At 52.8% G+C, this 24,751-nt stretch overlaps 1 protein-coding gene across 4 annotated transcripts in view; it reads right to left on the minus strand.

Annotated features, from left to right (window-relative positions):
* Positions 1 to 24,751, minus strand: part of CNTFR (ciliary neurotrophic factor receptor) — a gene marked incomplete at its 3' end in the record, with an annotated part of 215,984 nt that overhangs the window by 68,940 nt on the left and 122,293 nt on the right. For all 4 annotated transcript variants that reach the window (XM_084278237.1, XM_084278235.1, XM_084278238.1 and 1 more), the window contains one exon: positions 19,580 to 19,661. In XM_084278237.1, coding sequence (XP_084134363.1) covers positions 19,580 to 19,661 — 82 coding nt within the window. The remainder of the gene's footprint in view (positions 1 to 19,579; positions 19,662 to 24,751) is intronic.

Genomic DNA, 24,751 nt, shown 5'->3' on the forward strand with positions numbered 1-24,751 from the left:
ATCTACATCACGGCCTCTCCATCACGTGAGGCCCTATGATATGGAGTGGAAGGTGCTTGAGGACCAGAGGGAGATGAATGGCACTGTCAGGAGCCAGCACACAGCAGAAAAATCCCACCAACACCCTCCAAGCTGGACTCACTTGAGCTGTCGCCCTTTCCTGCCAGGTGCCTGGTGTAAGCACTGTGGATGAATTAAAGGCTTGTTTTCTGGTCCTGCTTTTTCATGCAGACAGGACAAATAACTCCCGGCCACAAAAGACTGCTTAGATCAGGCTTTTCAACACCATTTAAGGGGAAATCAATACGATTCAGAATTAGGTGCCCAAATCACAGCCGTAAACACAAGAAAAGCTCATTGTGGTCCAGCAACAGCGTAAAGACGTCTGTATTTACCGAGCTTTGGGGAGGGTGGGCAGTGCCGGATGGAGACACGGGGGCGCCTCGCACCCCACTGGCCACAATCTGCCTTTTAAGCCCCTCCGGCAGCACACGCTTCCCCAGGCGCTGTTTGCCAAAGCCCACGCGCCCACCCTCAAATAGCAGCCTCCCTGCTGCAGCCTCTATTTGTTCACGTAACAACCCTTGCTCCTGCTTCACCCCACTCAAGGCTGCGGATTAGCATCAGGCATTGTGCAGCATTTTTTTTTATTAGCACGGAATTATGGAAGTCAGAGGCGTAAAAGACCTGTTGGGTCCTACTCAGTCCATCCTCCTTCTGCCAAGACAGTATTGGTCCCTGCAGCATATTTACTATTTCTCCGGTCTAATTTTACATACTGTACAATCTGTGCAGTGCCAAGTTACGATCCCTGTGTGAGAAGCAGAGCTCTCAATTTCCAGGCTCTTGGGTGTGTAAAATCACAACCGCGATGTTAAATTAACTTTTTTTTCCCTTGCATTTAATCATTTAATAGCTCTAAAATTCAGCCCCTCAGGCTCTTTCTGTCTGTCTGTTGGCTTGGGTTTTGCCTGCTGTAGGCCAGTGGCTTGTCGCTTACAGATGTAACACTCACACCCCTGGGTGGATCGGCAGCAGCTGGACGTGAAGCTGGGACCATTGCAACTAAACACGTGAACTTCTGCAGCCTGAGGATGGAAAAACTCCTCTGCTTTCTTTACCACAGGTACAGGGGGTTCATCCTCCTCTGTATGACCCAGCCCTGGCAAAGAGGAGAAACAGGGCACACTGCACAGTGTGCCAGGACTCACAGGCATCACCCAGGATGGATTTAGTGATCAAAGCAGGGTGCAAACTGCAGCACCAAAACATGGGGGGCAGGGAGGCACTGGAGGACTCCCTGTGGTGTCTTCTGCTGAGGAACTCCCAAGAGAAACACCCAGCGACAGGACTAGAGGCAACAGGCACAAGTTGGAGCACAGGGAGTCCCAGCTAAATATGGGGAAAAACATCTTTCCTGTGAGGGTGTCAGAGCCCTGGGACAGGCTGCCCAGGGGTGTGTGGAGTCTCCCTCTCTGGAGATATTCAAGACCCATCTGGATGCCTCCCTGTGCGACCTGCTCTAGGTGATCCCCCTCTAGAAGGGGGGGTTGGACTAGATGATCTCCAGAGGTCCCTGCCAGCCCCTACACATCTGTGACTCTGTGAATCCTTTTTCATTCACCCAACCAAGCCAGCCAGCCAAGCCAGCCAGCCATCTATCTGTGTGTCTATCAGAAGTTAAACCCCCTGATTCGTTTCTTCCCAAGAAAGGGATTTCATCCCCCTGCACCAACACCAAGGCTTTTATTTGTGTGTGTGGCTGTGGGATAGCACAGGAACTGAGCTGCTGCCAGGGCAGCAAACAGTGGGAAGGATAGATGCCAATAAAATGAGAAGCCTTTTCCCAAGTTTTTTTGGTTGGGGTTTTTTTGGTTCTTTTTTTTTGACCTGAATACCACCACTCCCTTCTCCAAGTAACACTTGCGCTCCTGGAGCCTGGTGATGATTTCAGAGCAATACTAATAATAATGCAACCATCTACTCTGCTCATCAGGGTCTGTATTAACAATTAAGCCAAGGCTTTGGGATTTGCCTTGGTAATAACGAGATATTACATTTGCATTTCATGCTTTTCACTCTGAAGAATCCTCAAGCAAAGCCAATCCTGGGAACAATCACCGGTGCATGCTAAGCTGTGGCACAGCTGAGGACCTGCAGCCTGACAGACATGCAGGAGCATCTGCTGGGTGCAAGCACCTCTGGGGGAAAAGATGGTAACTTGTCAAACCCATGGCACACTGGAAAGAGTGTTACTTCCAGAAAAATCAAGATAAATCCTGGAGTGTAGCTAGAGGAGTTTTGTGGACCACCACAGGACCACAGGACAAAATTTTGTCTTGGATCTCAAGCAGAGCTTGGAAGCAGGCTCCATCCAGGGGATGAACAAGGCTGGGTTCCAGTTATGGACTGGATGGTGGACCTGAGCCATGAATGACATGACTGCAGAACTGTCATCCCCAAATGGTTTCTGAACAGCTCATAGCATCTCTCTACAAGACTGCAAGAGACTGCAAGTAGATGACACTTTGGGGCCTATGGCCTTCCATGCCTCGTGCAGATGAACAGACCTGTCCGTGCAAAGCACAATGCAGAAGCTCACACAGCGATCATACCACCCCTGAAAAGAAAGTCTTAAGATGAGGATGATGAGTCGGGAGCCTTCAGCTGGGTTTCCTGTTCCTGGCAGCAGCAGGGTGTGTGCAGAGGAGGGTGCAGGCATGACCCTCAAGAGGGTCATGAACTAAGCCACCTCTGCCTGGTCCTGATCCCTTGTTGGTGCTTTGAAGCACCTTTTCCAAAAACTCTGAAGAGGATGCTCTTCAGTAAGCAGCTGAGCATTTCCAAGCAGCCCACATCGTCTGGCTGGTGGCAGAGGCCAATGGGTCCGTCACACAGAGTCTGAAACATCATCATCATCATTCCTATTCAATGCTATCCTCCTTCTCTGTCCTGCTTGCCTACCCACTGCTATTCCCCCTCTGTACTGCTTCATGCCCTTCCTCTGACTGAAGCCTCAAAAGCAGCGAGCAGCTCCACTTTCAGGCTCTGGGAAATGGGAGCTCAGCCTGCCTCTGAGAGCATCTCCTAACCTCCAATTACTGATGCTGCTGTTTCTGAGAGCCCTCAAGTTAGTGTGGTTTGTTAGGTTTTTTTCCCTTTTTTTCCTGTGTTGGTGATGATGAGCAAATGTTAGTTCAGGAGCAGACATTCATTCAGTATGATTTGAACTAATTGCCCATTATTTCCTAAATTTCAACACTTAAAAGCTTCAAGTGTCTTATTGCAAAACAACAGTTAAAAGGCCAGTTATGTTCATTGACTGAAATACAAATAAACGTGCCCAGCTCTCTGGAGAGCTCTTGGGTTTGAAGCAGAAGATCTTAGGGAAGCATATTTTCTGAAAGAAAGATTATACATAAGTTCACCACATCTAGAGCTCCGGTTATCTGAAGGCAACTACTGAATTACAACTGTTATTAGCACAAGAGATACTTGAATTCTGGAATTTCTGTAAAACGTTTTGAATTCAGGTTCTGAAGCATTTAAAGGACTTGAGAAAATATCTTTGGCTCCAAGTCAGCAAAGCACTTAGGCAAGCCCTTAACTTTCAGCATGTGTTTAAGTACCTTGCTGACTTGGGGCTTTTAACTCAGTCAAAAAGAAAGCAAAGAGGAAAGAAAAGCCAAAGGAAAAAAGTTCTGGTGTGCATGGAAATCTCCAGGAAAGCTGAAATAATACACGAATCTCTTCTGGAAAGTAAGAAAACAAAACAAAACAAAAAATAATAGTGACTTACTTTAAAATTAAACACTGGAGAAAGCTTTCTGGAGAGGGGGGAAAGACTCCCAGAACAAATGGAGTGTTTCAACGTAGCCTAACACCAGCTTCACTCTCCTGCCTCTTCAGCATGCTGAAATTATTTATTGCTGAAAAAAACCCCAACAAACCAAACCCCAAAAACCTGCTTCCCCCTCCCACTTCCAGACCAAGCGTGATGGGAGAGAGAAAAATCTTGGCTTCAGCAGCACAAAAACATCTCTGAAATGAGTCGGCTGTGAGAGGCCGTCTCCATCAGGAGAGAGGAAGAGGAGGAGGGTTGAGGGGGATGAATGGTAGTGGGGAGGAAGAGGAGGAGGAGGAGGAAATTGCCCACAGGCAGGAGCCTGCAAACAGCCACACACGCTGCCTGTGGGACAGGGAATACAGAGAGTCCGCAGGGAGACAATGTCAACGCACATCTATGCGAACACGCAGGGAGAGCAGCTACAGGCAGCAGGCAGCTCTTCCCCTGCTTCCATCTTGAGGCCACGAATAGAAAACAAACTTAAGCCGAGCAAAAAGAGGATGGATGCTCTGCAGCCCACCCAGGGAGAGCGCAGGAGGGAGAGATGGAGGGAGGAGAGGGAGCATGGCTGCCTTGCAGGGACAGGCCATGGGAGAGGCCAGGGGAGATGCCCCTGCTCCCCCGGGCTCTGCACCACCAACCCGCCCCCCCCCCATCCCTGGGGTCTGTGGTCAGACATGGATGGTGCAGGCTCAGGATGCTGTGGAGCTGGAAAAGCTGCCTGGGTCACACTGGGGAAAAGGACCAAACTTTCAAAAGTTTTTCACTGAAAAGAAAAAAAAGCAAGCAAGCAAGCAAGGGAAAATAAAGGGAGGACGGTTGGTTCTTTCCCTCAGAAGGAAACCAAAAGGTTTCATTCATGTCTTTTTAGGTTTTTATCGGAACCACCCCACTGTGCTGTACAAAAGGCTTTGCAACCCTTTCTCTTTTTTTTGGGGGGGGTGGGGGGGAGGGAAGGGATGACAATTTAAAGTGGAGAAGCTAACCGTTTCTGAAAAACACCAGAAAGACATGCTGCAGCCCTTCCCCTCATCTCACACAACCCCCCACCAACCCCTCCCACAGGGAAATACGATTTGTTAAACATTTGGATGTTGATGTGACTTCATTTTCTAACAGAAAACGGCTCCCCTGAGGGTTTTACCCATCAGCTCTGCTCAGGACAGATTGGCAGCCAGCGCTTTGCTTCCTGACGGAGATGCCCCTCGCGGGACGCGCAGGGTCCCAGCGCAGGGGACCGAGGCGGCTCTTCCCCAGCACTCACACTGCCTCCAGCCCCCCCAGGCATGGGCACTCTGTCACCCCCTCCTCACCCAGCGCCTGTCAGCCTTAACGAGCTGACAACGCATCAGTGGCAAACAGAGAGGAGCGGGGTTCCCACAGACAGAGCTGGAGCCCCCAGAGCAGGTTACATGACTGGCCTAAGGGTGCACAAGGTGCTTGCATCAGAGCTGGGCTCTGCTCTTCTTCCTCCCCTCTGATCCTCTGGCACTGGGTATACAGGCACCAGGGTTTGGTGGTTGGAGTCTCCTGGCCCTGCTGAGATACAAACACCCAGAGCACGGGGTTCATTTGGGCAGGTGTCTTTTTATCTGTCTCATGCCAGCACTCAGACGTGGCAGTGGTGGCTTGTGGGCCTCTGAGGCGGCTGCTGCCGCGCACGCCGGTGACTCCCCCTGAAGCAGCAAAGTGAAAAGCCTCCCATAAATACCAGTTATGCTAAAACACTCCTGAGGGCTGAGCGAGTCAAGAAAAACGGCCCAAACTCACCAGAGGAAGGAAAACACAATTAAATCACCTAACAGTCTGTATCCACTAATCCTCTGTGCTACTGGGCTTGACTCGAATGTCTCTGCCTGCTGAGACACCTCCCACCCCTCTTCCAGCCCTGGCACTGCTTTTCCCAGCAGCCGTGCACGTGTGTTGGGTGGGAGAGAAAGCCCACCCACAGCTGGGGGTCCTTGCATGCAGTCATGGCCTGACTGGGACCCCCAGCAATGGGTCCTGCAAGGGAGAGCTTTGGGAGCTGCTGGCCCAGGCTATGCCACGAATTAAAGGCACTCAGTGTTTGCAGGATGGTTCAATACTTCCCCACCAGGTCAGGAAACAGCTTTGCAACACCATGCAACATGCTGATAAAGCTGCAGTGTGCTCTGGTCCCATCATCACTCTTGGTGGCTCTCATTGTGAGGGTGAGTTCTTCAGTCTAGAGCTGTAGTTTAGGGCAGGGTGAAGGATGCAAAAGCATTTATCTGCCTATCTAAATCCTGAAATTTTCTTTCCGGGTTTATATCCCAAGCCCTACCCACAGATCAGTGGAAGGATGCCCACAGCCATCTCCCTGGAGCTGCCAAGAGTGTAGCTGCAGAAATAGAGAGAAAGAAATGCATCACAGATGCAAAAGCCCACAAACTCACATAGCTCAGCAGAAAAAAGCCTGCCCAGATTATGGAGTGAGATGGGCCACTTTGCATGGAAGGAAAGTTCAGCATCACAGAGAAAGGCTGATGCCTGGGTATCTTCCTCAGACAGAACAGGAGGAGGTAGGCAACTACATTCTCAAGTGACTGACACACAAACATCCTTCTGATTTCTTGGGGTACGAGACACATTTTCTCCTACCAGACAGTTTTTCTTGGAGGCTCAGGGTGGTGGCAAGTCTGCTGCTGCACTCCAGATGGGAAGAACTAGGAGCAAAAGGGCAAGTCCCATGCTTCAACAGCTGAATCTCCTGATGGACCCCATGCTGACCCTGCTGCCACACAAGAGACACAAGCAGCACCTTTGCTGAGGTTAAATCAGGCTAAGCCAACACCAAGAACCGGGGGGGAAGGGGGGGGAGGGGGAGAAATCAATCCTGAAAAAATGTATAAACAAATGTTCCTTTTTAAATGACAGCTCCCAAAGTCCCATGTCATTGCTATTCTCCCAGGAGTTTCCTTTCTGTCACCCATGCTGCCACCACAGCAGCCATGTAAACTCCTGACGAGCGCCGACTGGCAGCGTGAGAACAGCCGCAGTGATTATACAGCAACACTTCACTGCCTCCCTGAGCTGCAGCTCCCTCCTCCACTGCTGGAAGTGAAGTACGATCAATGCTAATTAATTAAGGGCCAGAACCTGCCAGCCACGGTCACGCTGAGTTCAGTGCTGTTCCTTGAATATTCAAGGATCGTGAGGATCAGTCTCCAGCAACTCGGGGTGAGAACCACAGAAAGCCTCTCTGCCAGCCGTGAGGGATGGACAGACATGTCCATCTCAGGGCTGAGAGCTGGAGCAGCGACCTGCATGGGGGCAGATGCAGTGTGCCATGGTTGTACATCCCCAAAGCAGCACTGACGCAAGGGGAAGGGGGGTGAGGCAGCTTGAAGGCATCCCTAAAGCCTCTCTGCCAACAGGAACCACGGGGCTGGCAGAGCTCCAAGGCAGAGCACTCGTCCAAGGCCAAGAGGAGGATGCTTGCGATGGGTCCAGCAAGAGAGTGCAAGCCTCCTCCAAGGGCAAGGAGCAGCAGCCCCCTTTCAGCACGCATAGGGCTGTACCTGGTGATGTTGAAATAGGGCAAGGCAAGGGCTGGGTGTTACTGGGCAGAGCTGGAGAGGCTCCCCAAGGGCAAAAGGTGCAGGGAAGAGTCCTAGTACAGTGAATGGACTTCCAGGTGGAGTGCCAGTGGGAATGGTGCTGCGGTTCACCCCCCACCCCACCCCTGCCCAGATTCATAGGGGTTGGAAGGCACCTCAAGAGATCATTGGGTCCAATCCCCTGCCAAAGCAGGTTCCCTAGGACAGGTCACACAGGGAGGCATCCAGATGGGTCCTGAACATCTCCAGAGAAGGAGCATGTGGCCATTGCCAAATTGCCACGATTCCTTCCCCTGCCATGAGGCTTGTGTGCTGCTCTAAGAGCTGATGTCCCCTGTGCTACAACAGCAGGGATCCTCACCCAAAGGGAAAACAGACAAACAAACAAAGAGACAAACACAAGGCCCCGTGCTTCTCACCACAAAGGTAAAGCTAATTTTATGTCTACCAAGGACAGGAATTCGGATGTGACCCCCAGCCAGGTGTCTCAATGCTACATCCCGTCCCAACAGCAGGGGTCCTGCAGGGCTCTTCAGCCCTTTCCCACTCCTGAGCAACTGTCACTGGATTTTCTCCTTGCTCTGAGCCTCTCCAGTTGTACCAGCAGCTGGCACAGGTTGTGGTAGGACTCCAGGCTCCCAATTACAGCCAGACATGGAGTCTTCCCATGGGAAGTTGCAGGGAGATCAGCAGACAGACACAAGCTACTGGATTTAAGGCACTCTCACTCCTGCGTGCCTCAGTTTCTCATTTGCACAGCGTGCTCTCAGCTGCAGCAACCACACCACAGCGCAGGCAAGCCGCAGAGTCTGACCTGCCAGGGCTTGTGGCTTGGCTGGAGTCAGACGCTCCCTGTGACTCATCCTGCAAAGTCTCAAGTTCACGGCTACAGCTGGAGACTTCCCTGGGGAGCAGGGAGCACTCCACGCTCAGCTTAGGGACCCCCTGGGAGTAGGGTATGTGCATAAACAATGTGGGTGGTGAGCAGAGCTTGCCTGCCTGGTGGTAGATCTGTGCTGGGATGGATGCATGGACATGAGGCCACCAAGTTCAGCCCCCAGCAGCAGCATCTGTCGGCAGCATCCAGCAGCAGCATTCAAAGGCTTGCACTGGCTGCTGCTGCTGCTGTGAGCCTGCCTTCCTGCTGCTCACAACATGATGGGACCCAGATCCCCCGCTGTAGCTCTGTCACCTCTCTGTGGGATGCTCAGCAACTTCCTTGGCTTTATTTCAGTTTGGAGGCAGCAGGTGCAGCCCCCTGCGAGCAGCACAGACTGGTAGAGGACCTCTCTCTGGGGAGCAGAAGTGCGTTTTGGCATAGCAAAGCATCCATTCCCCACCAGCTCTCTGCCAGCAGAGCTGTGCTACCCAGCAGCACTCCCAACACCTGGACATCAGAAATACATGCACATGCGTGCACACCTCAGAGCAAATTCAGCAGCAACCCAGCAAGACATGCTACACACGGCAGCTCTGCTGTGGTTTGTACATCCCAGCCAGCTCTCTTCTGCCTATGGAGCACATAGTGCTTGGCTGTCAGGGGTTCTCCAGGTTCCAGCCTTGCAGGTCAATGTTTTCCAGCATCGGCTCTGCAGACCCCTTGTCTGCTTTGCAATGCTCCAGCGCAGCCGGGCTACTGGCAGGTGGCTTAAATCTCCTAATGCACTGGGAGAAAAACCTCTGGCTTTGCAAGCTAAAAAAGCTTAGGAAGGTCAAGTGTTTTGAACCTGGGATGAAGGGCAGTGCATGGCTCTGGCAGCTGTGTGCACCCTAGGGCAACTCTCTGCTTCCTCCATGGGGAGGTGGATGTGTCTTGCCAGGGACACTGCAGGCAGATGCACGCGACTGCAGAAGGAGAAGTTTTTAGACCCTTCCCCTTGTCTCCTGAGTGCAGAAGCTGCTTTATCCTCCTGCTGTGAAACACTTACTCAGAGCCCCTTCCCCAACACCAGCCCCTCCACTATGGCACTAGGTGAAGGAAGGTGGTGCAATCAGGCTCCAGAGTCCTCAGATTCAAGCAGCGCCTGGTGGCAGCTCAGCCTGAACGACATCTTTCCCAGCAAATCCTACACCAAGAGATCAATGGTCCATACGCTGGACTAATACCTCTGTAACCCCTCCCGCCTCCATCACAGTCGATTGCTTCGTGGTTTCACTTCACTTCTCCACCTGATTGGCCTTCCTGGAGTGCTCATTACAAGGTGACACGCATCGCTTTTCCCCTCTGTAATGAGCCTGCCACAGCCCCTTCTTAATCCTTCTTCTCCTTTTCCTTTTAATATGCCACAATTATATTGGCTTCTCTGTGTGGATCCACTCCATTTAGTACTGCCCAAGACCACTTATGCTGAAAGATGCTCTTTTCATCCGCAGGACAGGCTGCACATCTTGCAAGTTGTTCTTCTGTTTATTTTTTACACTCCAGCATCCCCCACTTGGATTGGGAGTCTGGGTATTAGGCATTTCCCTTTGCACGAGCCACAGTGTCTGCCCAGAGAAATTAAACAGCCCAAAGACTTTGATAATAAAGCTTCATGCATGTCATGTCCCTGCTCTCCTGAGCATGTTTCCTTTACTCTGCCTACAACACAAGACAAATCCTCCCTCCAGGAAGCAGAGGTGATGATGTTTGTGCTCTGTGTCTTGCTGTGGTCCCATTATCCAGGGCTTTGCATGCCCACAGACGTGTCACAGGTGGCCTGAAGACAGCAGCGAGTGACTCACTCCATGCCTAATGCTGTTGATGGATGTGCAGGACCTGAACGTCTCAGCCCCAACCCTGCCTGCCCTTACGGTCCCAGGGTCTGCCACACACAGCCCTTCTGACACGCTCCAGGGATGATTTGTAGCACCCTCTGCTAAGGTCCTGGGCTCCTGAGCAAGCAGTGCCCAGAGCTGCCCCCAGAGCTGCAGCACTTGCTCTCTCAGCCTGACTGGAGGTTGGCTTTACGGTCCCAGGGCAGCCAATGGCCCAAGACTTCAGGACTCCACTGGAAACCTTTCAAAGGGGATAAATAATGAGTGGTATCTTCAGTCCAAGTTCATCTGGACGTGTGTCTCTGAGCAGGCTGGCAGGGACCAGGCTGCTTTGGAAATGTGAGATGGCTGGCTCCCTGGGATGGCCACGTGTCACTTCGAAGGCGAGACCTTCTGAGCTTGTGGAGGCTAATTGAAGCCAAACCCCTGAAGCACTGAAGGCTTCCACTCCAACTGACACTGTTTTATGAGATCTTCCATTTCTGGAAGCCTTTGAGAATGTAAAAACAGGCTTAAAAATAAAAAAAAGACAGGCATAACCTGTGGATAAGGATTGTTTCCTGCAATCCAAAAGATGCTCAGTGCTAGGACAGGACATGGCCCCCCTTCAGCAGCCAGAGCTCAAGTAAAGAACAAAGCCCATGGCTATTCCCACATGCTGGGCTACACCTCAGCTCTCTGGGTCTGAAAAATCTGTGCCCATAAGATTGCGGCTTCCACCAGCCTTTTGGGAGGGAGGGGGGTCCCAGCTGCTATGGCCATGCCTCCATTTACAACTGAGCAACAGCAAAGGAAGCAATGCTCCTGCTCCTGCTCCACCCAGAAGGGAATTACCTTTATCCAAACCCTTCTTCCAAAGCCTTTACCCACCAAGCAGGGCTTGTCCAACAGCAGTTTTCAGCAAGGGATTTATCTGCAAGAGTCCAGCTGGCTCACACTGATGCTCCATGAGCTGAGTGCTTCTCCCCATCCCACACTGTCCCCTCTGCACATCCACAACGGAAGGTCCTGCCCCCTGCCCCCAGGTCGTGGCAGCTGTGCCCACATCAGCAGTGATCAGGGTTTCATCCTGGGCTGAAAGCTTGTCCAAAGCTTGTCCAAAGCTTGTTTGGGTGGACTACAAACCCAGTTCCTCCTCCTGCATTGCTTGTCGATACGTTTAATGAAGTCTCAGAGACTTCTGCGACGTGGTTTTCCTTGCCACTGGCAGAACTAATGAATCCTGGCAGACTGTGATCCTCCTGGCGCTTTCCTCCTCTCACCACAGATGTGAACTATTTTCACCAGTTTTCAGGGATCAAAATCTGCCAGATCCACACTCTTGCTCCTTAGTTATGTTTCATTTTTCTGATTTTTTTTTTACTATTCTTTTACAGCTTTGTGATCTGCTTTAGTACACAGGACCTGAAACTGGCTTAAGGGTTCCTATTTTTGTCAGCATCACAGATGTTGCCAACTAGATTTCCTTCCAAGCCCTCAGATGGCACATGGGGGCCTGGGGACAGATCCCCACGTCACTCCAGAACCTCATCTCTACCAGCTCCATTTCAAATAACTTCTTCCATTCCCAGAACAGGGTGATCTCAGTGCTCGTGCCTCGACAGACTTGTACAGCAAAAGCTGGCTGCTTCTTTGCAACATCCTTTGCATGTCTCCAAACTTGAGTCACTTGCAAAGAGCGGGTCTTCAAAGGAATGAAGCCACCAAGCTGTGCTCTCTCTCACCTAAGTGCCAGCCCCTCTATTTTTCTTCCTGTCCTTCCCTACCTGCACTTTCAGGAACATCTCCTCAATGCATCCAACAGCACTCTGCACAATGGGACATCGATCTCATGCAGACATGCAGCTATTTTCCCAGCACAGACCCTAGGTGAGAGCTGAGAGCTCTCCACTCCCAGCCTGACAGGCATTAGCCACGCTCCCACAGCACAACGTGCCACCAGCCACTTTCTGCACTGCAAAATTAAGACACTGCATAGAAACCAACCCTCCTGGTTACCCAGCTCCCAGGCCGGAGAGGCGAGCCTGTGGTACCCTGCCTGTGGGGCCATCCTGCACGGCTAGCCAGACCCCCAGGGGATGCTCAGTTTGGGGACCCTGTGGGGTGATGAGGCAGTGGGCAAGGAAACACAGGCACTAAAAATAGGCTGTCTGCGGTAGGGGCTGACCACATTTATTAGCAAGCCTGTGCTCTGCCTGACCACAAGGTCAGCCTCCAAGAGCCTGGCCATAATTCACTCTGTGTCTCGGCAGGAAATCTACTTGAGCTCAGAGGGATGTCCAGTAATAGAAAGAGATGTTCCAGGACCTGGGGCTATTTCTTTCTGTTTTCTTTTACTTTGCAGGCAGGGAACCTTCCAGGAGATGCATCTTGTGCTAAAAAAAAAAAAGCCAAAAAATCCTAAACCCTAAAAAAGCGCCAGGTGCTCTGGGACAGGCAGAGGGGTAGGAAGGAAAATTTGGGGGTGTGAAGTTTGTGATTGTTTGAGTGTCTGGGGTTCAGTGGCTGCCCAGAGTTGTTCAAGGCCAGGTTGGATGTGGCCTTGAGCAGCCTGGTTTAGTGAGGGGTGTCTTTGACCATGACAGGGGGTTGGAACTAGATGATCTTTAAGGTCCCTTCTAGCCCAAACCATTCCATGATTCTATGATTCTAATTGGACAGACTCACCTTCACCACGTAGGGCAGGGAAGCAGCAGGGAAAGATCAGAGCAGCAAGGGGGAACCCCAAAACTTGGTGGGTTCTTACAACACCCCAACAGCATGCAGCAGGGTTTAACTGCAGGGTTGAAACCAGGCTGTAGTCGCAAGTGGTGTGAGATGCTCTCTCTGCTGCTTCCTCACACTTGTGGTCTGGCAGGGAAGATGGGCAGACAGTGAGGACACCGCCATGGTAACAGATGCCCATGGATGGAGGCAACAGACCTTCTTTGCAAAGGCATCACAAGGACACAAGTTTCATGCAGGTGGCACCTTTAGCCAGCACAGGGTGGGCTAGCAGATTGGCCCCCAGCAGATGCAGCAACCCCACTGGAATGATGCTGGTCCCCAGCAGACAGCTGTGAGCTTGGGTGAGCAATTAGCAAGGCAAAGGAGGCAAAGAGCAGACGCCTGCCCTTGAACAGCAGCCTTCAGAATGATCTAAGCAGCCTCTGTCTTGCGGAGAAGCTTGAATTCTAATCCCTGCACGGCGGCTCCGGCGCTGGAGCCTTCATGTAAGGGGTAGCGTGTCCCTGGTGAGTCAGGCTGACTCACCCACCTGTGTCCTACAGCACTGAGGTGACTGCTGGGGTGCCCAGAGGTGTAGGCAGTGCTGGTCTGCCAGGGCACTACTCAAACCTTCAGCAACACATTCCATCACCACTCCAGTGCTGGTGCCTTTCCCCTCCTGTAGCTCCAAGGCAGGAGTATCTACCTGCTCGTGACATGCCCTGGGACTGAGCTTTTCCAGATACAGCTGGCTCCTTCAGCAGATTGTGTGAGCAGCACCACAAACAGAGCTCACTTACCCTGAGGGCAGGCTGATTTAACACACCCCCCCAACTTTGGCTGCACTGAGCAACCCCCTCTAACAGCCTTCCAATACCAAGACATGTCCTTTTATTGATCCAGCACCATGTCTCGGTTCTGTCTCTCTAAGCTCTCCCATGAACGAATCTGAAGACCATTTTGGCTTTGAGAAGGCTTGTGAAGAGTGAGGGATGCAGGGGAAGCACCAAACCATGCTTCCTTGCTTCCTAACCCAAGAGAAGTCCCAGAAATGTTCTGAAACTGTTTTACACATTGAGAATGGGGCTGCAGTTTGGAGCTAGGAGGGTATTTCAGTCAGCTGGATAATGAGGACATACAGAGTTATAACAGGGAGGATTAAAAAATGTAATCACTAATGGGAAATTAATTGGTAATGGGGAATCATCATTGCAGGAGGGTGTTCCCAGTGCAGCCCCGCGGGGATCTGTGCTTGGCCAATTGCTAATCACTCACCTTATCAATTATCTTGAAGGCAACATAAAGCTGTTGCTGGGGAAGTTCGCTGGTGGCACAAAGGCTGATGCATGACACAGAAAGGACCAGCCCATCGCACGCAGAGTTCCAGGGTGGTTAATATACCCCGTCAGGAGCATGTGTTTTATGCAGCCAAACACAAGCCCATTCATCTCCAGAGGAGGAATGTAGGTCAGGCTGGCAGAAGGCAGATCTGTGTCTTGGGGAGGACAACACCGATAAGGCCTTGGCAGGAGCCACACAGGGATGACGTGCCAGCGTGCTCTGCTGAGAGCAAAACTTGGCCCGAGGTGCAAGGAGGTGTCATGGGAAGGTGCTATGTAATGAGGAGACAGAGCTTCCTCCTGCACTAGCCCCAGCTTCAGCGTGGAAGGAGGCTCTGCAGGAAGCACACAGCATCTCCAGCCTCCCAGTTGGCCGCTCATCATGCACACAGGGTCCCTTTGACCTTGCTTTCCCCAGCAAATGCCTGTGCATGGGCAATTAGAAAAATTTCAAAACACTCTGTTGCACATGCATCTCGCCCTGGGGAATGATGGAAAAAGCAAACAACACATGACAGATGTTAGTCATGTCGCTTAATGCATGGCTGAAGTGAGAGAGAGGAGAGGAGAGGAGAGGAGAGGAGAGGAGAGGAGAGGAGAGGAGAGGAGAGGAGAGGAGAGGAGAGGAGAGGAGAGGAGAGGAGAGGAGAGGAGAGGAGAGGAGAGGAGAGGAGAGGAGAGGAGAGGAGAGGAGAGGAGAGGAGAGGAGAGGAGAGGAGAGGAGAGGAGAGGAGAGGAGAGGAGAGGAGAGGAGAGGAGAGGAGAGGAGAGGAGAGGAGAGGAGAGGAGAGGAGAGGAGAGGAGAGGAGAGGAGAGGAGAGGAGAGGAGAGGAGAGGAGAGGAGAGGAGAGGAGAGGAGAGGGACCTTCTGCCTGTGTGTTTGGAGAGACCACCCCTGCAGTGGTGCCTTAGGTTGGAAGCACATCTTCCCTGCACACCCATGAACACAAGACCAAGCCTCAAGGCACAGGCAGACCATCACACCATGAGTCCAGGCACCTTAACTGAACAGCATTTGCACAACAACAAAAGCCTACACAGATGTCTACACAGACATCACACCTCCTTGCGTGAATATACAAACCATCTCCTACACCAAAACCCCAGAGAACACCCCCAAAAGCAAAGGAACTAGTTTAACCATGCCAGGTTGATGCCCTGGGGACTTGCAAGGGCTGACTGATGCAGGAGGAGGAAGGATCAAGAAAGGGCTGGTCACATCCCCATCAGCCAAAAATGCCACAGAGAAAAGGCTGGACAAAGGGGTGGTGGTGAAGGGGAGAGAGGAACATATCTACAGTTGGTTTCTCTTTGAAAAGCCAATTTGCATGGCTTTTCTGTGCATTTTGAAGACTGTTTACTGGCCCAGGCTTTGTCTCAGCTGAAATGTGGGCAGCATTTCTAACGAGGCACATGCAAACTGGAGCTCCCGGGAGGCTTTGCAGCAGAACCGATTGCAAAAGATTAGCACCAGGGCTTAAGAGAGCAAGAGAGGAGGGAAAGTAATGAAACAAAATCTCTCTTTCTTTTCCTAGGTTGAAGAATGATGGGGGCTAATTGCTTATTGCTGGTGAGAAAGAGAGGAGATAGCAGCTTCAGCACCCATCAATAAATTAACCCCGGCGCATGGCATCTGAAACGCATTCATTTCCAGAGATGTTTATCTCTTTGTCTCCTCTCCTGGGTGAAAACATAATTATTGTTTAAACATGAGTTAATTCAGCAAGGTGAGGATCAATACAGCAGAATTACTCCTCTTTTAAAAGCAGGGAAATCTCAATCTGGGACAAATGTGGACATAACTCTGGCAGAGCTGACGGATGAGGAAGATGCTTTGGTCATGGCAGAGCTTCTTCTTCCCAGGACTGCTGTCACCCTTGGGTCTACCAGGAGCAGCTAAGTCCATCCACGGCAGTCATGGCAATGAATGAACGAATAGAAAGAGGTGAAATCACCCATGCACGGACACTTTATGTCCTGACATTGGTTAGGTGTCTCCACCATCGTTTCTGTGCTCTGCTGAGCACATCACCTTCTTCTACTCTGAAATAAATTGGCAGCAACCACTGCCTGGAGAAGGAAACATGGGAAGGAAAATTGAGCTACTCGTTATAATGAGAAGGGCACTGGGCTCTCCTGTATGGTATTCAACCAGTTCTGACTCCTCTGTCCTCTCCCATTTCTTCTTGCAGCTCCTGTCCATCCCTTGGTGCTGGCTGGGAACTCTAATGTTAGGGCCAGCCCCCTATTTCTTCTTGTCCTACTTCCATTTCCTTCTGCTCTGCTGAGTTCAGGAGCACTGAGGTAACTGTTCAAAATGACCCCGTGCCTGCTGCCCCGGCTGGGGTGGGGAAGAGTGTGCATTCAGTGCAGCAGCTGTGAATGTCAGCGATCCCACAAGTGACACTGCTGGGGCCTGACAGAGGGGTGATGGGCTGAGGGCCGTGGGGTGGTCAGTTTAGCAGCAAGAGGATGAGCTGCGAGTGCACTGTCCAACTCTGGGTTACTCCAGCAGTACCCACAGCATAATCTTGCTGTCCCAAAACACCAGAACCAAAGACCCCATGGTGGAGGTGGGCTCACTGCAATCCCTGTTTGATAGCTTGAGCTGTTCTGGGGGTTAAGGTATAACCCAAGAAGTCAGGGACCCCCTTCCACTGCCCCTCTGCCCTTCCCTGAAGCAGGACACCCAAAATTCTCTGCCTGAGCCAGCACATAGTCCCATCCTCCGAGCATCCCCCTGAGGCTGCCCTGAGCATCCTCTGAGCATCCCCTGCCTTGATGCCCATCCCATGGGTGGGTGGAAGCCTTGATGCCCAGCAGGTTGGTGGACTTGTATTAGCAACCTGCCACATGTGCAAAACAGAGGGATGGAGTGTCCAAATCTGCTGAGCTCCAAGTCTCTCCACTCCCTCTCCTAACCTGTGGGAGCATCCTGTGCCCCTGCACCCCGGACAAACACACCTTTTGCTCTACTAGCTCCAAGGAGAAGGCCCCATGGTGAGCAGCAGAGGGTTAACGCATGAGCAGCCTGACACTGCTTTTATTAATTCATGTGGCACTTTGCAGGACGCTCCAGTAATCACCAGGGTGCACGTGAGAGCCAGGAGCGGGTGGCCAGCCGCGCTGCGCCATGCTCGTGCTCACTTAACAGCTTGTCACATCCTCCTCACTCAACTATTCAGTGCTAATGCATCTCTTAAAGTGCTTCATGAGCTATTAAAGTCGAGCGTGCCTCAAGTGCATGATAAATGGGCTATGCCAGCATCTTCCCCCCCACTCCACCCAGTCCCTGCCACCGATGGGATTAATCCATCCTCCCACCCCATTTCTGCTGTGCTTTCCCAGGCCATGTGCCTGGCTGGTGGGGGATGAGCCCTGAGGCAGTGAGCTCTAAGTTGGGGTGTGGAGCACACCCCTTGAGTCTCCTCAAGTTGGGGAGATGTTGCCCAACTTCACCTGCATGTGTGTAGCCTCTCCAAGCCAGGCACAGCAGGGAGAGTAGGACTCTTGCTAGGACTCTTGCTGCTCCAAAGCCCCTGATGAGGGCATAACCTCAGTGTTTCTGAGGTGCCCCGGAGGGACACACAGTGCTTCCAAGGAACAGTTGGAGGACAAGCCTGGAGATGCCCTTCTAGTCTTCCTCCAGCTCTTATACCAAATTTTCCCCTCCTCTCTTGTTTATGTCCCAGTGCAGAGCAGCCTCCCTGGCTCCTGAAAATGGGGTGAGCCCGGTCTCACTCCGTGCACCCCATTCAGGCACCTGTTGATGCATTCGGGTCTCAGCAGCTCTGGATTGAAGCAGGTGCCCCAGACATCTCCCTCCTGGATGCAGCCAGACAAGGGAAGGAGGAGGAACACAGGGGTGGGCAGGTGATGCTGCTACATCCCTGAATCCTGCCAGACCACAGAGCAAAAGGTGCCCATTGTTGCAGCTTGCCTGGCTGGGGGCCTGGCCTGGGGCTGTGCTCTCTGCCTGCATGCTGCTGCCAGAACAAAATGTGTGGCCCTGGCTAGTACTGGGGGGAGCAGCATTTGCTTCTCTGCCCAGAAAACAGATTTCAAGTGTGTGTAACCCTGAGAACCTGGCACTTCTGTGTCCCGTGCACCTCCCCATGTGACAGGTCTGGGCTGCTGACCCCACAGCATGGAGGGAAACAGGGCAGGGCAGCCAAAGGATGCTCTGGCAGCCTTGATGTCCTTCAGGTCCTTCAAGGCTTTCCAGGCAGCAGTCCTGCAAGCACAGTAGGACCAAGAAGCACTGCTTCTCTGTAGAAAGCATCACACCAGCACAAGCAGCACGCAGTGCAGCAACCAAATGCTTCTGGTAGGTGCCCTGGGGAAGTGCTGGGAATGCTTCTGCAATGCTACCCAGCAAGGCTTCTCTGTGACCAGAGAGGGGCTGTACGTGTACAACAGGGATGTGCTTCCAAACTTGAGCTGCTTTGTGTCCAAGCTGGCAGCTCCCAGCAACACAAACCCACCCAGGTGGATTGGGAGCAGCTCAGTGGGGCACGCTGGCTGGGGTCCTCAATCTCACAGGGCCCATGAATGCACGGACATCCTTCATGGAGTCAGCCAGCAATACTCCCCTCTACAATCCATCAAAAGCAACTGCAGCCAGACTGACAGCCAGGAAAAGCAGGGAATTTTGGATGTCCCCCATTTTGTTCCATTTTTGCAGGGCTACCATAAGTGACCCTACAGCAGGACCCAATTATCTTGCCCATAACCTTCCTGGTCTTGCCCATACCCAGGATCAAGTGGGTCCTACAGGTCCCAGTGCCAACAGCACCTCTAAAAGGTAGTCTCTCTAAGGCCATCACTAAGGTAAGCCTGGAGTCCTCTGCCAACCTGGAGAGGAGCAAGATAGCAATAGGCGTAGGTGTGTGGTGACAATGGGGACAAATACCCTCCAAGGAGGTGGGAGCAGGATGAGGGTGTTGGATCAGGGTGTGGGGACTTGGGGCTGTCGGGTTGTTGCCTCTTCCCACTTGCTCATCCCTCTGGGGTGGGTTGCACAGGGCAGTGTGCAGGCATAGGGTGTGTGTGTGAAGGGATGGGAAGTGGTGTGTTGGTTGTAGGGGACACCCTGGGACACGCAGGGGTTTGGGCAGGACGAGAGGCACCAGTGGGCACTGGGGGGAGGAGGCAGAACTTCCAAACCTCACAGCAGTGGGCAGGAGAGGACGTGTGTGTCACAGAGAGGAGAAAAGTGATAACACCCAGAAAAGTGATAACACCCAGAAACTTACTATCAGGCAAGCCCAGGCAGCACACTCAGCCAGGGGAGCAGCATTTACTTTTTTGGGGGGGCCCCCCAAGGTGGGAGATGTGAAGAGACTCACCCAGCTGGCTGTGTCTCTGGGCGTACACCACTACCACGGTGGCGAGCACCACGCAGCAGGCTGACGGGACCAGGTTAGCCATCTGTGGAAGCAAGCACAGGCAGGAGCAGTCAGGGTTTGCCCCGAGGAGACCTTGCAGGCAGCGTGCAGAGAGCAGTCCCTCCCAGGCAGCTGAAAGGTGCAAGGGGATAACCGTGAAGTGGCACTTGGTCTCTGGCACAGGGGAAAGAGGGGCTTGGCTGGCGCACGCTTCATTGCTGAACCGCCTGTGGCACTTCCCATGGGAGCTGCCAGCACAGCCAGACACCACAGTGAGGGGAGACAAAACACCTCACACAAACATTCCCCACGTGTTATTTGCAGCCTTTCCCTTACAAAGTCAGATCCCTGTACTGGTGCAGCTGCAGCATCACCCTGGGAGCAGGCACTGCCCGCAAGTGGGTTGCAGAGGTTTTTTTGGAGGGATAGGAGCACACCCAGGCACTTCACAGCAGCACCCAGTGCTTAGGATGTACAAAATGCAGTGCCTTTTCCTCTAGCACGGAGCACTGTGCTGTCTGCCAGCCTGATGCTACAGCAGCAGCATTTCTGGACGTGCCTGGGATGGTGTAACCCTCAGCAGTGTCTTCGCAGTGACTGATGGATGCGGCATGTTGCCTCAGCACCCCTGACATCAACACCCTGATGGGCTGGGGTCAGTCCCCATCTCTCTGGGCTGGGAGAGGGACAGAGGTTTCTCCATCCCAGTGACCCATGCCATGTCCCAGGGGATGCTGGGGTACATGGGGGTGAGGAGGGGGAAGATCAGCTGAGAAGGCAGGAAGGTAGAGGCATGCTGAGCTTTAGGGACAAGCATCCCTAAAGAAGGGAACATTTTAAGCCTTCCCAGGAGTGGACAAATAACAGCAACCACCCTACGGATGCCCTGTGCAGCTCTGCCAGGCTTGGAGGTGCCCAAGCTCTCCTCTTTTTGCAGCCAGGGCTGGTAGAGGAGACCAGAGCCAGGAGGGAGCTGCAGAGGACAGCAGTGGGAATGCTGGTGCACCCGCCAGGAGGTAAATAGCACCATGCATGAAAAGCAAATTACACCTTCAGAACCGTTTAAATCTCTCTAATCTCCAGTGCTGCACTGGTAACGCGCAGAGGATTGTCTTTTAATCTAGAACATGAGGATGGGCTCCTTAGCCAGATGGCATCCACTTAAATCTAAATAAAGGGGGGGATGTACTGGCCAGAGTAAAAAACTAGCAAAACATGTTCCATTACCCAACACGGCTGTTGCACGAGCCCAGATGGACTCGGGTTCGCAGCAGGACATCAGCCTTTGCTGGCTGGATGGGAAGGCAAAAGCGACTGGGAGGGACGTTGTGAGCAGATTTTGGGATGCAGCTACACCAGGCTGGCCTGGCTCCAAATGTCTCTCATGGGCAGGGATGCTGAGAGACACAGGGGGGCTGAAGATCGGGAGTCCAGTGATGGGCAGAGAAGGGATCCACAACCTCGCTGCTGAATTTGCAGAGCGGGGTTTGGGCTGGGAGGGCTGGCAGCTAGAGCTGGCCCCAGTGCTCAGCAGCTGCACAGCAGGGACACGCCAGCCCCAGTCCCTGCTCCCAGCCCGGCCTCGGGTCACCTTGAGCAAATCACTCTCACTGCCTCCCCTGTGCCTCAGTTTCCTGCCTGTGACACAGAGATAATGAAGGTGACCTTCCTTTGAAAGCTCTGTGTGAGGAGCACTAAGTGCTAATTACAACACTCTTTATCATTCACTCTGCTCCCCCTCTCCTGCTCCTCTCTTTCCCACACCTGCTCTCCCCTCTGCCCCCTCCCTGTGCCCCTGCTGTGCCCGCAGCGTGCTTTCCCTGCTGCCAGGCTGCCTGTGTGTGAGCTGCCATTGCAGGTGCCAGCAGCTGGGACCCAAGGTGGGTGGCAATACCACATCCAGGGGTAGTGCTGGCATGAGGGGTCTGGAGCAGCTTGGGAGCTGCCTGAAAACCAGGGTCTGGCTCTGCCTACCAGTCCCAAATTCACTTCCCAGTGCATACTACCTATCCTGGAAGCTGGTGGGTGGCACCAGGAATTGAAGCAAGGAATGGCACCCGGGCTGGAGCATCCCCTGCACCACAGTGCAGGTCCCCCTGGTAGCACAGCCACCCCACCTCTGGCCAAGATTCTGGGGGCCAGGACATGGACAGAGGGTCCCAGTGCTGCCACAGAGACCTCACTGTTCGTCTGCTTTCACCCTGAAAATCCTCATTTCTTCCCAGAGACGAGACCTGCCATCAGGCAGGAGCTGGAGCTATTTTAGTGTGAAAAATCTAGCCAGAAAACCAACTTTTTCTCACCCTAACTGCAGTTTCCCCACGCAGCATTTGCTTTGTTTGCCTGTTTTGCCCAAAGCCATGTTGATTATATAGATATATATATATATTTTTTTTTTTTTTCCCCAAGCACATAACAAAACCTCGGCAATTTCTGCAGATGCTTCTAATGCAAATTTCCATTTGCTGTATTTGCTCATTTAACAGTTTCTCTAGCAAAAAACCAGCACCGTGGCAAAGCGAGTGCACGGGCCAGCGAGCAGCGGCTCACCAGGCGTGGGGCTGGCTCCCCAGGCTCTGCCCCCGCCTCCGGGGCGGGGGGGTGGGGACACCAGTTGGAAGGTGATGGTGGGGAACTGCATTTATTACACAGCAAACCTGGCAGTGGGGAAGCTCAGTCTTTCTGCAGAGAAAAAAAACAAAACAGGTTGGAGAATATTTGCTTTTGCCCCTGGAGTGAATCACTTCTTGGCAGTGGAGAGGAAAGAGGAGCCTGGGCGGGAGGGGAGGGAGGAGAGGGAGTGTAGGAGATGTGGTGGTCTGGCAGCGTTGGAGCTGGAGCCACTTCCAGGAGGCTTCATCCCTGTCCCCCGCTTCTTGTTTTTGGAGAAAGTGACCAATTCTTTCCTGCCTTATCCTCTGCATTGAGGGTGATGAGGACATCAGTCATGGTCACTCTTAGCAGAAGACAACTCAGTGTGTAGACATGATCGTGGTCCTCTTTGGCAGCTCCTGGTCTAAACCAAATGCCTTTCCAATCCTGCTTTCCCTGAGCTGGATCAGGCAATGTGTTAGCAGGATGGGGAACCTATGTGGGTCCTATGTGAAGATAAGCCCACAGTCTGTCCCTGCAAGGAGGGTTGCAGGGGCACAGCAATGTGACATCACCTGGCATGGCATGGTGAAGTGAGGACAGTCCTGAGGTGGATAGCAAGAGCAAAGAGGATCGTGTACCTTGGCACAAAGTAGAATCATAGAACATCCTGAGCTGGAAGGGACCCATAAGGATCCCCAAGCCCAACTCCTGGCTCCACACAGGACCAGCCAGGTCAGAGTGTGAGACTGAGCTCATCGTCCAGACGCTCCCTGAACTCAGCCAAGCTCAGTGCTGTGACTCCTTCCCTGGGGAGCCTGTTCCCGTGCCCGAGCACCCTCTCAGTACAGAACCTCTTACTAATATCCAGCCTAAAACTCCCCTGTCTCAGCTTCCTGCCATTCCCCCAGGCTCTATCCCTGGTCACCAAAGAGAGGAGATCAGCACCTGCCCCTTCACTCCTCTCGTCAGGAAGCCACAGACCATGATGAGGTCTCCCCTCAGGCTCCTCTTCTACAGGCTGAACAAACCGAGGGACTTCAGCCTCTCCTCTAAGATTTCCCCTCCAGAATGCCACCATCTCTCCTGAACAGCTCCACTGTTATCTTCTGAGCAGGTAGAGGTATGGGTTCTTCCTCCCCAAAAAGGATCTCCAAAGCCATGCATGGGGATGCTCACTAGTAGCAGGCAACATCTAGCTGGAAACTGCTTGGCCATCCCAAGAGCATCTTTCAGAGCCAAGAGACTCCCTGTTGTGGGCTGGGACAAACCCAGGACGTTCTGACACTCCTGAGATTCGGCACGTGCCACTGTGACCTGCCCCAGGTACCAGGCAGCTCCAGGACAGGGTTGTCTCTGGCTGGGGAGGGACACAGGCTGCAGCCCAGCCTCCTCACATCACAGCCCCCTCCCAGACACAAGCAGGTGGCTCCACAAAGAAAAAAAAAATAAGAAAATAAAGAGAAAAGGGAAAGAGAAAAAATAGAAAGAAGTGTTAGTTTCCAACCTAGCTATTCCATGACAAAATCTTTTGTCAGGCAATTCCCCACTGGGCACTGTTACAGCATCTGGCTCTGAAATGATGACCCAGGGGAGAAAAAACCCTCTATTAAGTCATTTCCTCTCTCCCTGTGCCCCCACCTGCATCCCTGCCAGAAGCCTTCCTGCGGAGCTCTGCGGATCCTGCACTGCAGGCACCCACTGTAGATACCACGGTGTACCTGTAGCTTAGAGGGAGGCTGTGGGCACTGTGGTGTGCCTGTACTGCAGGTACCAACTGCAAGCACTGTGGTACAACCCTTATTGCAGGCTACAGCTGTCTAGCACCATGGTACACCTCTGCTGCAGGCACTGGGTGGAGATGCTGTGGTACCCTGGTACTGGGTGTGGACGCTGTGGTACCCTTGTAAGGGGTGGAGATGCTGTGGTACCCTGGTACTGGGTGTGGATGCTGTGGTACCCTTGTAAGGGGTGGAGATGCTGTGGTACCCTGGTACTGGGTGTGGATGCTGTGGTACCCTTGTAATGGGTGGAGATGCTGTGGTACCCTTGTACTGCAGACACCAGCTGTAGGTTTGCCTGTCCTGCACACACTGCAGATGCTGTAGACATACCGTAGACGTACGCTGTAGATGCTGTGGTACCCCTGTACCCAGATACTGGCCACTGGCCTCACAGCAGACCGGCACCACAGGCGCTGACCCCTATGTAGGCTCTGCAGCAGGTGTATCTTGCAGGAGAGGTTGTGATGAGCCTGCCCCCTCCCTCAAGGTGTGATGCCACAACCAGCAGTGCAGATGCCAGCTGTAGGCATCACAGTGCCCCTGCACTGGAGACACTCACCATGGACACCTCCTGTGGCCCAGCCCCACAGAAACAGCCTCAGCAAAGCCACACTCCACTGCTCAGCCCAGCCCTTTGCTAGCACGTGTCCCACTGCAGCCTTCCGTGAGAGATGGCTCCAGTGAGATCCCATCCCTCCTGGAAGGCAGCGTGTGCTGAGCAGTGAAACATGGCCCTGTGCAGGACATCCCACTGCCC

The sequence above is a fragment of the Gallinula chloropus genome (genome assembly GCF_964237585.1).
Source record: "Gallinula chloropus genome assembly, chromosome: Z".
Taxonomy (NCBI): Eukaryota; Metazoa; Chordata; class Aves; order Gruiformes; family Rallidae; genus Gallinula; species Gallinula chloropus.